The sequence below is a fragment of the Pempheris klunzingeri genome, chromosome 22, assembly GCF_042242105.1.
Source record: "Pempheris klunzingeri isolate RE-2024b chromosome 22, fPemKlu1.hap1, whole genome shotgun sequence".
NCBI lineage: Eukaryota > Metazoa > Chordata > Actinopteri > Acropomatiformes > Pempheridae > Pempheris > Pempheris klunzingeri.
This window is the reverse complement of record NC_092033.1, coordinates 293,601-305,069: the sequence shown is the minus strand read 5'-3', so window position 1 is coordinate 305,069 and position 11,469 is coordinate 293,601. Positions and strand designations below refer to the sequence as shown.

Here is an 11,469-nt window from a genome sequence, read left to right as displayed (position 1 = left end):
ATATATATATAATGATATAATGATGATACAATTCAGACTGTGGGAGAAGTGCTAACTGGAGCTAGTGCTCATGCTAACTGGGGCTAATGCTTGTGCTAACTGGGGCTAATGCTCGTGCTAACTGGAGCTAGTGCTCATGCTAACTGGGGCTAATGCTCGTGCTAACTGGGGCTAATGCTCGTGCTAACTGGAGCTAGTGCTCATGCTAACTGGGGCTAATGCTCGTGCTAACTGGGGCTAATGCTCGTGCTAACTGGAGCTAGTGCTCATGCTAACTGGGGCTAGTGCTCGTGCTAACTGGGGCTAATGCTCGTGCTAATTGGGATGGTCAGATACAGACTGAACAGAAGGAGGCAGGAAGTGGAGAGAGCTCTGCTGACTGTTTCCTTTTGGGTCTCAGTGAGGTGTGATCATGTGATCATGTGATCCCGTGACCATGTGACCGTGTGCTGGTGTTTCAGAGTGTCCTGACGGAGCCGACAGACCCTGCAGCTCCAGAGGAGTCTGCTCTGACGGTCTGGGAGGAAACGGGACCTGCAGCTGTCAGGTAACAGATCACACCTGGAGACACCTGGACACAGTGACTCACCTGTACTGCTGGATATTACCAGATGTACCCCATGCTGTGTGTGTGTGTGTGTGTGTGTGTGTGTGTTCAGGTGGGCTTTGCAGGAACTGCATGTGAGGACTGTGCACCTGGTCGATATGGCCCCACCTGTAGCTCAGGTAAGTTCACAGTGACAGATGAAGTCTGTGGTTCAGGGTTGATGTTCTCTGTCCCTGACGTGTCCCTGACGTGTCCCTGGTGTGTCCCTGCAGAGTGCTCCTGTGTCCACGGGCTCTGTGACTCGGGGCTGACAGGTGTGGGCACCTGCACCTGTTTCTCTGGATATACAGGTCCAAACTGTGATCAAGGTCAGTCTGCTGGTCATCAATGTGGTTGTTACCTGCTGCACCGTTCAGGTGTTCTCTTTTAGTTACCTGTACAGCATCAGGTAGCTCCACCTGCACACCACCTGTGCTGGTTTTCTTTCTGGACCCTTCACTGTTCCAGTGATCACCTGTTTCTGGTTTCCCGTCTCTTGTTCTGTTACCTGTCACCTGGTGCCTGAGCTGTTTCTGTGATGTTTGCTTCTTCTGTCTCTGGTACCTGTTGCCTGTGTGGTTCACCTGCTACCTACACTGCTTCTGTCACCTGGACAGGTATTTCTTCTGTTTGTGTCTGATACTTGTACCTAGTACCTGTGAACAGGTACCGGTTTCTGTTGGAAGTTACCTGTACTGTTACCTGTCTCCTGTCTTGTGTTTCAGAGTTACCTGAGTGTGCGGCTCTCACCTGTCAGCCTAACTCTCGCTGTATGGAGGAGGCTCTGACGGGCCGGCTGGTGTGTCAGTGTCAGGCTGGATACCAGAAATCAGGATCTCAGTGTTTATGTGAGTTTACATTTAAACTGCAGCGTCCAGCTCTGTGGGGGGTGATTTGATCAATAATCAATGACAACCTTTCCTCAGCCATAAACCCTTGTCTCCAGCGGGGGGTCTGTCACGTCCAGGCCTCCTGCGTCCACACTGGTCCCAACCAGCACCTCTGCGCCTGTAACCAGGGCTACAGCGGCGACGGGCGAATCTGCTCCGCCGTCGATCCGTGTCAGACCAAACGTGGAGGCTGCTTGGCCGAGTCGGCACGCTGCGTCTACGACGGACCGGGAAAGGTAAGGAAGTACTGACCAGAGCAGGGTCTGGAAACAAGAACAGGATCTGGATCTGGAATTAAATCACAATCAGGATCAGAAAGAGAATCGAGATCTGGATCAGAAGCATTCAGCAGGATCAGAAACAAAACCAGAAATGGGGTCAAGGACTAGATCAGATTCAGGATCAGGAAAGGTTAGGACCAGGACCAGGATAGTGATCGGGATTAGGAAAAAGATCACGAGGAAAAGTTTTAGGAGCAGAATCTGGATCAGAAGAACAGGATTGGAATCAGGATCAGTATCTGAGTAACTTTTCACTGGTAGTTTGTCCTGTTGACGGTGAGCCCTGAACCCTCCATGTTTCTGCCGTGTTGTCTGCAGTCTCACTGCGAGTGTCTTCCTGGTTTTGACGACCTGTCGAACGGCGGCTGCAGCCTGAAGGACGCCTGCAGACCTGATTCCTGTCACCAGAACGCCAACTGCACCACGGTGGGACCGGGAAGAGTCGAGTCAGTTTGCTTTCTCCTCTCTAAAAACAGCAGTTTTTGAAACGTAAAGAGGTGGCTCTTACAGATCACCTGTCCTCGTGTCCCTCAGGTGCACCTGTGTCCTGGGTTACCTTGGTAACGGGAAAGTTTGCTATGGGAACATCATGCAGCGTCTGAGCAGTCTGAACACAGAGCCTGGAGGACAGTGGAGCGGCCAGCTGAGCAACGCCATCGCCCTGTTTGGTAGCGCCAGGATTTCTTCAGTTTGTTCATTTCAAAGTCAAACGTTACGTTCGTTCATCCGGTGATTTATTCAGACCAGATTACAGTCGGTGGATTCAACCTGTAGGAACGTGTTCAAATGTAGACGTTGACCAGATAACCAAGTGCCATTAGGAAAGGTGTTTCTACCCATGATCCTCTCTGTCCACATCCTGGTGTCTGAGTGACTGGTAGGTAGTAAAAGTGTTGGAACTGGTCCAGTAGATCACCTCAGCCAGCAGACACCAAACGGGCTGCAATGGCTGCAACGTGATCCTTTGGGACAACTGCACCTGATCACAGTAGGTCCACTAAAAGAGCTTGTTTGATCCACTGACAGGCTCAGAGTGTTATTCTAAGTGTGTGACAGCATCATGGAAAGGATCCCTACAGAGAGAGACCTGGAAGATCCTTTTGGTTTAACCACAAACAGCACACACACCAGACTACTGTGGTGGCAAACAATGATGACACACCAATGAATTCAATCCAATAATATGTTTAATATGTATTCAATGATCTTACAATGATTGAACATATTTGATAGACAGGTGGAACACAGTACATATTACCTGCAGGTATGATGATAGAGGCAGTGAGAGGAGAGCCAGGTAACCAGAGGTGAACAGAAGACCAACCGAAGACGCTCTGATGACTCACAAGTCCCTGCATGTCTTTACCCCTTACAGGTGGCCCCCCACTTCTCCTCCACCCTTTCCCATTATGGTCAAAAGACAGTCTCCTGGTTCTGGAAAGTTCTGATTTCGCAACTTAATATTCATGGATCATCAACAACAAAATTCCAATACGCATCACTTCATGAGGCCTGAGTTCTGTGTCCTTTTAAGGAAACAGAACACACAGGTCACACAAGTATCAAGTCACACTGTGTCTCAGTAACAGCAGCTAGTCAGAAACAACAAACCAATAACAGAGTAATATCAAATCATCATTACATAAGTGATATGAAATTAGATAAATGTATAGATAATGTATAGGTTTCCACTACACTACATTCACTAAAGCAGGGATTTTAGAGCTGCTGCTCTGCTGCTGCCTCCATCAGGTAGTTTGTTACTGTGTGTTGGATCCAAATGAACTCTTAAAGTCACACTAATAAAACTGTGTGCAGTTTTACCCAACTGGAGTTTTAAAGGCTTCGGATCCAACACGACATCTGTGACACAAAATGTAATAATAGTGACTGTGTGTGTGTGTGTGTGTGTGTTTTCAGGGTCTCTGTCGTGGCCTCTGCAGAATTTGGGTCCTTTCACTGTGTTTGTGCCGATCAATAAAGGCTTCAGAGGAACTTCAGTAAGAACGTCATTGATTTTAAACTGATGGTTTATGAACGACTCACAGGAAGAAGATTTAAATATCCTGTGTGTGTGTGTGGACCAGGTGAGGACCCTGACAGCTGACACAGCCAAAGCTAAATACCTGTGTAAGATGCACCTGGTTGCCGGGGTGATGCCCTTCGACACCCTGAAGAAAACAGACGTCTTTTACACTCTGACTGGAAAATCAGCTGAGACGGAAACTACAGACGGGGTGAGAGACCAGAGTGTCGTGTCCTCTGATTGGTCGTATCAGTCAGTGTAAAGAAGTGTTGGTTTTAGGGCGGGGCTACCTGCTGACCAACCAATCATAGGAGGGTCATGTCCAATCAGAGCGTCTCTGGTCTCCAGGACTCCCAGATGAAGATCCGTATCCACGGCAGCAGGAAGAAAGGTGGCGTCCTCCAATCTGACGTGGTCGCGTCCAACGGGATGATCCACATCATCAGCAAGCTGATGGACAGCGTGGCCCCCACAGTGGACAGCAACACACAGGTACACACAGGTACACACACAGGTACACACAGGTACACACACAGGTACACACACAGCAATACACAGGTACACACACAGGTACACACAGGTACACACAGGTACACACACAGCAATACACAGGTACACACAGGTACACACACAGCAATACACAGGTACACACAGGTACACACACAGCAACACACAGGTACACACAGGTACACACACAGCAACACACAGGTACACACAGGTACACACACAGCAATACACAGGTACACACAGGTACACACAGGTACACACACAGCAATACACAGGTACACATACAGCAATACACACAGCAACACACAGGTACACACAGGTACACACACAGCAATACACAGGTACACAGGTACACACACAGGTACACACACAGCAATACACAGGTACACATACAGGTACACACACAGCAATACACAGGTACACACACAGGTACACACACAGCAATACACAGGTACACACAGGTACACACACAGCAATACACAGGTACACATACAGGTACACACACAGGTACACACACAGCAACACACAGGTACACACACAGGTACACACACAGCAACACACAGGTACACATACAGGTACACACACAGCAACACACAGGTACACATACAGGTACACACACAGGTACACACACAGCAACACATAGGTACACACACAGCAACACACAGGTGCACACACAGGTACACACACCTGACCTGACCTTGTGTCCCCTCAGGAGAACCTGATGAGCATCGTCTCCAGTTACGGGAAGTTTGACAGGTTCAAGTCTTTGTTGGAGGTGAGTCAATCATTAACGTTCATTCCACCTTAAATGATGTCAGACTGCGTTCTGGTCAGCTGGTCCCCACAGGACCGACCATCAGACGGCGTTCTGGGCTCTGACATCACCACCAAACCACTTGAGACCCCCTGAGAACACACACACTACTTCCTGTTCCATGTTATGAGCCAGAGTTTTTAAAAATGGCGTCCGGCACTGCTCTGGTGCACGTGTTCGACCAATCAGAGCTGATGCCATCAGCCCGGCCCCTCCTGGACGGGGACGACGCTGAGGGAGGAGCTCAGTCATGTGTCACATGTATGTCACATGTTTACATACATGTGCACAGGTATGACAGCTAAAGGAGAGCAAATGTGTCAGTGATGATGTCAGAGATGATGTCACAGATACTGACGCCCTGCTGATCACTTCGTACAGGGATCAATACTCAAAATATCTGGTTCAAACGATCTGATTGATTTTAACTGATTTGTTTCCTCTGTCAGAGCGGTGTCCATGGCAACGGTCTGTAGGACGCCATAACCAATCAGAGTATTCGTGTGACATCATGTTTCATCCATAAATTAACATGTTGTCCGACCCCTAAACAGTGTGTGTGTGTGTGTGTGTGTGTGTGTAGACTGCTGGTCTGGTCTTCGTCCTGGACGCCCCCGGCCCCCTCACCGTCTTCGCCCCCGGCAGCTCTGCCTTCGATGGGATGGCCGAGGGTCACCTGGACTACCTGAGCAGCGCCGAGGTCCCGCCTTTATTTACTTTACTGACCTGGTTCAGATGTCCAGGTGCAGCCCAGTCCTCCAGAACCTCAACCTCTTCTTCTTCTTCTTCTTCTGCTCCTCCAGGGTCGTAACAAGCTGCTGGAGCTGCTCAAGAACCACCTGGTCCTGTCCACCAGCGTCAGTACAGCTTCCTGTCCACCGCCGCCATGTCTGTCCTCCACCATGTCTGTCCTCCTCCATGTCTGTCCTCCATGTCTGTCCTCCACCATGTCTGTCCTCCATGTCTGTCCTCCATGTCTGTCCTCCATGTCTGTCCTCCACCATGTCTGTCCTCCTCCATGTCTGTCCTCCTCCATGTCTGTCCTCCATGTCTGTCCTCCACCATGTCTGTCCTCCATGTCTGTCCTCCACCATGTCTGTCCTCCATGTCTGTCCTCCATGTCTGTCCTCCATGTCTGTCCTCCACCATGTCTGTCCTCCTCCATGTCTGTCCTCCACCATGTCTGTCCTCCTCCATGTCTGTCCTCCTCCATGTCTGTCCTCCATGTCTGTCCTCCACCATGTCTGTCCTCCTCCATGTCTGTCCTCCTCCATGTCTGTCCTCCGCCATGTCTGTCCTCCACCATGTCTGTCCTCCACCATGTCTGTCCTCCTCCATGTCTGTCCTCCATGTCTGTCCTCCTCCATGTCTGTCCTCCATGTCTGTCCTCCACCATGTCTGTCCTCCTCCATGTCTGTCCTCCATGTCTGTCCTCCTCCATGTCTGTCCTCCATGTCTGTCCTCCACCATGTCTGTCCTCCACCATGTCTGTCCTCCATGTCTGTCCTCCTCCATGTCTGTCCTCCACCATGTCTGTCCTCCACCATGTCTGTCCTCCTCCATGTCTGTCCTCCACCATGTCTGTCCTCCTCCATGTCTGTCCTCCTCCATGTCTGTCCTCCACCATGTCTGTCCTCCACCATGTCTGTCCTCCTCCATGTCTGTCCTCCATGTCTGTCCTCCACCATGTCTGTCCTCCACCATGTCTGTCCTCCATGTCTGTCCTCCTCCATGTCTGTCCTCCATGTCTGTCCTCCACCATGTCTGTCCTCCACCATGTCTGTCCTCCTCCATGTCTGTCCTCCATGTCTGTCCTCCGCCATGTCTGTCCTCCTCCATGTCTGTCCTCCACCATGTCTGTCCTCCTCCATGTCTGTCCTCCTCCATGTCTGTCCTCCACCATGTCTGTCCTCCTCCATGTCTGTCCTCCATGTCTGTCCTCCTCCATGTCTGTCCTCCATGTCTGTCCTCCACCATGTCTGTCCTCCTCCATGTCTGTCCTCCATGTCTGTCCTCCACCATGTCTGTCCTCCACCATGTCTGTCCTCCATGTCTGTCCTCCACCATGTCTGTCCTCCTCCGTCTGTCCTCCATGTCTGTCCTCCACCATGTCTGTCCTCCATGTCTGTCCTCCTCCATGTCTGTCCTCCTCCATGTCTGTCCTCCATGTCTGTCCTCCACCATGTCTGTCCTCCATGCCTGTCCTCCATGTCTGTCCTCCGCCATGTCTGTCCTCCACCATGTCTGTCCTCCATGTCTGTCCTCCACCATGTCTGTCCTCCATGTCTGTCCTCCGCCATGTCTGTCCTCCACCACGCCTGTCTCTATGTTCTGACGCTGGCTTGTCTTCCTGTTGTGCAGCTGGAGGTCTACAACGCCGTGTCTGGTCCCAGACTGGCGACCGTGGCCAACCAGGTCCTGACCCTCAACGTGACGGAGAAGGTGAGTGTGGACCAGAACCCTGAACCGGTCCAGGTGTCCATCAGGGACGATGATGACGATGATCTAGACCAAGTCAGACTGTCTGAGGGTAAACCCAGAACCAGGATTAGAACCAGGATCAGAGACCCGAACCAGAAACTGAAAGTGTCAATTTATACAAACGTCTTTACGTTAAAGTTAGGCGCAGCAGTTCACTTCAGTTCACTTCAGTTCATTCAGTTCACTTCAGTTCACTTCATGACCTTTAACTCGTGTTGTTGTTAAAGCACAAATGCAAAGAAAACGTCAAATTATCAAAAAACACTGTGAACAGAAATTTTAAGGAAAAAAATAATTTATTCAGACGGTTTTTCTGTCGGAGAAACTTTGAGGGGAAGTTAAAAAACTTTATTCATGAAAATCAAATCTTAACTTTTGTCTTAAGGCTGAAGTTCAGGGGAAGTGAACGATACGGTCGGTAGCACTAATGTCGTTGCCGTGTTGCATTCAGGGTCAGATCCTCGTGAATGGCGCGGCGGTGTTGGAGGCGGCGGTGGAGGCTAAAAATGGGCGTCTGTACGTCGTGGATGGCGTTCTGACTCCTTCCTCCATTGAGCCCATGCTGCCCCACAGGTGTGACGTCACAGAGACCAGGATCATCAAGGTGAGTGCCGCCGCCGGCCGTCTTCCCCTCCCAGGGTTCATAGCGGCTCCTGTGAGGCTTTGGACCAAAATATCATTTTTAACCTTCGTCTCTGCCTGGCCCAGAGGGTCAGGGCCCCCCCAGCCTGTAAAGAGTGAATCCAAAGGTTTTTTCTACTGCTGTGAACTGAACTCCATCATCGACCTTCCAGATCGTTTTACTGTGACGTCTCTTCGTGTTTCAGGGTGAATGTGTCATCTGCTCCAAAGTCAAACCGTACCAGTGCTCGTCAGGAGTTTACACAGTAAGACGCTTCATTTCCTTTCACTGATATCTGTCAGAATGTGTGTGCTCACAAACATGACGATCCATGTCTGTGCCGCTCAGGGCTCGTCCACCTTCGGATGTTTTTACACGGTGTCCGTCGGCAGGCCGGCAGTCAGCATCCCGGCGACCGGCTGCTCGCCCCAGTGCAACGTCACCGTGGCGGTAAACAAACACATCGATTCCCTTCGATAACATCTGCAAACCGACATGAACTGCAGGTATTGGAGGTGTCGGCTGACCTGTGTGTGTTCTGTGTTCTGTGTTCAGACTCCGGCCTGCTGTAAAGGATTCTACGGTCCAGACTGCCGCCCCTGTCCAGGTGGATACCTGAGGCCCTGCTCCAGACACGGCCAGGTACAACCACACCTGGACACACGAAGTGGAAGTGTTTATATCTACTGCAGGGGTACTGGGGGGAATGGAAGTGTCTTGTGTTGCAGTGTGTGGAGGGACTGAAGGGAATGGAAGTGTCTTGTGTTGCAGTGTGTGGAGGGCATCGGGGGAAACGGGTCGTGTATCTGTGACTCGAACTTCAGAGGCTCTCGCTGTCAGTACTGCTCCTCGTCCAACAAATTCGGACCGAACTGTGACAGAAGTAAGTGTTCGTCGTCTCCTGTGACATCACATAGGTAGACGTGACGTCAGCGTGATGAAAGCTCACCTGTGTGAATCTCACCTGTCTGTCCTCAGCCTGTCCCTGTATCCACGGTCAGTGTGATAACCGTCCGGACTCAGACGGTCGCTGTAAACCAGACTCCTGTCTGACGGGTTTCACCGGGCGGTTCTGTGACCGCCGGATGGCGCCCTGCGGTGTTCAAGCTCAGTTCTGTCATGCGCATGCGGACTGCGACTTCAGCCAGGGCGCCACCAGGTGAGCTCACCTGCATCCATCACACTTGGCTGTGACTTCACAACAACCAGTCCAGTCCAGCAGACAGCAGCCTCGATCCTCTGTGGTGACGTCATCACCTGTTCCCGCAATTTCTACTCCTGTTTATGCAAATTATTTCCTGATTTAACCTGGTTTTAGTGCTGAATAAGTAAACTTAACTGTTTTTAATGTGACTATTTCTAAAGATGACAGTTCTAAACAGACAAACGTAGCAGTTTTAGTTGTCGTTGTATTCAAAGTAGCAGCACCTCACCTGTGGCGACCCCAGGTCTCACCACAGTCTCAGGGCCTTCAGGTGCTGTCGGGGTTCACCTGGTACCAGTCCGGCAGCAGAGGACAGAAGTGTGAACAATGACTATTTACCTGCTGTGTGTGTCTCTAGGTGTGTGTGTAAACCTGGTTACCAAGGCGATGGTATCACCTGTGTGGAGTCTGACCCCTGTGCACCACCACTGAGAGGCGGCTGCAGCGTCAATGTACGTTTTTCTACACTAATTTTACTTCTTCAATGTTAAACATTTATATATGTCCCGGTCTGTCCCGGTCTGTCCTGGTCTAGTCTGTCCCAGTCTGTCCCGGTCCCTCACTGTGGTCTCTGCTCCCCCTGCAGGCCAAGTGTATAAGGACCGGACCGGGGACTCGGTCCTGTCAGTGTCTGACCGGCTGGAGGGGGGACGGAGACGAGTGTCAGCCAATCAACAACTGCGACGGTCCTGACAGTGGAGGCTGCCACCCCAACGCTACCTGCATCTACGTCGGACCTGGACAGGTAAGGCCCCCCCCCCCCAGGAAGCCTCAGCAGCGTCTTTAAAGGACCAACCCACAGAAACAAACCAAAGCTCCCATTTGTCCCCGGACAGAGCGACTGCACCTGCAAAGCGGGCTACAAAGGAAACGGGCGGGACTGTGAGGCGGTGAATGAGTGTGTGAGCGCTAACGGAGGCTGCCACTACCTGGTGAGGAAGACTGCTGCTGCTCTTCATCCTCCTCCTCCGTCTGTTCTCTCACTCACAGTAAAAACTCTTGTGTTCAGGCCAGCTGCCGCCTGCTGTCCTCGCGGTGGACGTGTGTCTGTGATGGCGGATACGTTGGAGACGGACACACGTGTTACGGTACCGTGGAGCAGGTGAGTCCTGAACAAGGATCACCTGGTTCATGTGGCAAACGGGCTGCCTGGGTCTGACTTTGTTTTCCCGGTGCGTTCAGGAGCTGTCGGTCCTCCCAGACGCCTCCGAGTTCTTCACATGGACAACGGTGAGTGACAGGTGACGACAGGTGACAAATATATCAGAAATATATATTAATTCTGTTCATTATGAATTATTATCCATGTGTGTAACATCCTTTACATACGTGTAAAACTGATCCTGTAAAATTCAGGAACACGAACATTTACCAGCTTCAGTAAGAACAAGTTCATGTTCATTTATGTATTCTAATATATTCAATATATTTATTCATCTTTTTACCTCACTGCACATGTGCAACACTTTCTCATGAAGTCTTTAAGAACAATTAAAAGTACATAACATGAGTGAACTTCTAGCTGTGTTTGTGTGTTAAAACACTTTTTTACTCAGAAAGTTTATATGACAAACCAAAGCTGAATCACTGACACCAGATCAGGTCAGTTTATCATCATGACTGACACCAGATCAGGTCAGTTTATCATCATGACTGACACCAGATCAGGTCAGTTTATCATCATGACTGACACCACATCAGGTCAGTTTATCATCATGACTGACACCACATCAGGTCAGTTTATCATCACGACACCACATCAGGTCAGTTTATCATCACGACTGACACCACATCAGGTCAGTTTATCATCATGACACCACATCAGGTCAGTTTATCATCATGACTGACACCAGATCAGGTCAGTTTATCATCATGACTGACACCACATCAGGTCAGTTTATCATCATGACTGACACCAGATCAGGTCAGTTTATCATCATGACTGACACCACATCAGGTCAGTTTATCATCACGACACCACATCAGGTCAGTTTATCATCACGACACCACATCAGGTCAGTTTATCATCATGACACCACATCAGGTCAGTTTATCATC

The 11,469-nt window shown here is 50.3% G+C and overlaps 1 protein-coding gene across 1 annotated transcript in view; it reads left to right on the top strand.

Moving 5' to 3' along the window:
- Window positions 1–11,469, top strand: part of stab2 (stabilin 2) — a 31,225-nt gene that overhangs the window by 2,841 nt on the left and 16,915 nt on the right. Inside the window, exons 4-28 of the mRNA XM_070854202.1 lie at window positions 462–547; window positions 660–726; window positions 820–915; window positions 1,312–1,434; window positions 1,513–1,712; window positions 2,076–2,203; window positions 2,292–2,425; window positions 3,678–3,757; window positions 3,845–3,994; window positions 4,132–4,275; window positions 5,003–5,065; window positions 5,688–5,804; window positions 5,908–5,961; window positions 7,466–7,546; window positions 8,037–8,189; window positions 8,413–8,472; window positions 8,556–8,657; window positions 8,763–8,849; window positions 8,979–9,090; window positions 9,186–9,366; window positions 9,770–9,863; window positions 9,998–10,156; window positions 10,248–10,343; window positions 10,421–10,513; window positions 10,594–10,641. Coding sequence (XP_070710303.1) covers window positions 462–547; window positions 660–726; window positions 820–915; window positions 1,312–1,434; window positions 1,513–1,712; window positions 2,076–2,203; window positions 2,292–2,425; window positions 3,678–3,757; window positions 3,845–3,994; window positions 4,132–4,275; window positions 5,003–5,065; window positions 5,688–5,804; window positions 5,908–5,961; window positions 7,466–7,546; window positions 8,037–8,189; window positions 8,413–8,472; window positions 8,556–8,657; window positions 8,763–8,849; window positions 8,979–9,090; window positions 9,186–9,366; window positions 9,770–9,863; window positions 9,998–10,156; window positions 10,248–10,343; window positions 10,421–10,513; window positions 10,594–10,641 — 2,708 coding nt within the window. The remainder of the gene's footprint in view (window positions 1–461; window positions 548–659; window positions 727–819; window positions 916–1,311; window positions 1,435–1,512; window positions 1,713–2,075; window positions 2,204–2,291; window positions 2,426–3,677; window positions 3,758–3,844; window positions 3,995–4,131; window positions 4,276–5,002; window positions 5,066–5,687; window positions 5,805–5,907; window positions 5,962–7,465; window positions 7,547–8,036; window positions 8,190–8,412; window positions 8,473–8,555; window positions 8,658–8,762; window positions 8,850–8,978; window positions 9,091–9,185; window positions 9,367–9,769; window positions 9,864–9,997; window positions 10,157–10,247; window positions 10,344–10,420; window positions 10,514–10,593; window positions 10,642–11,469) is intronic.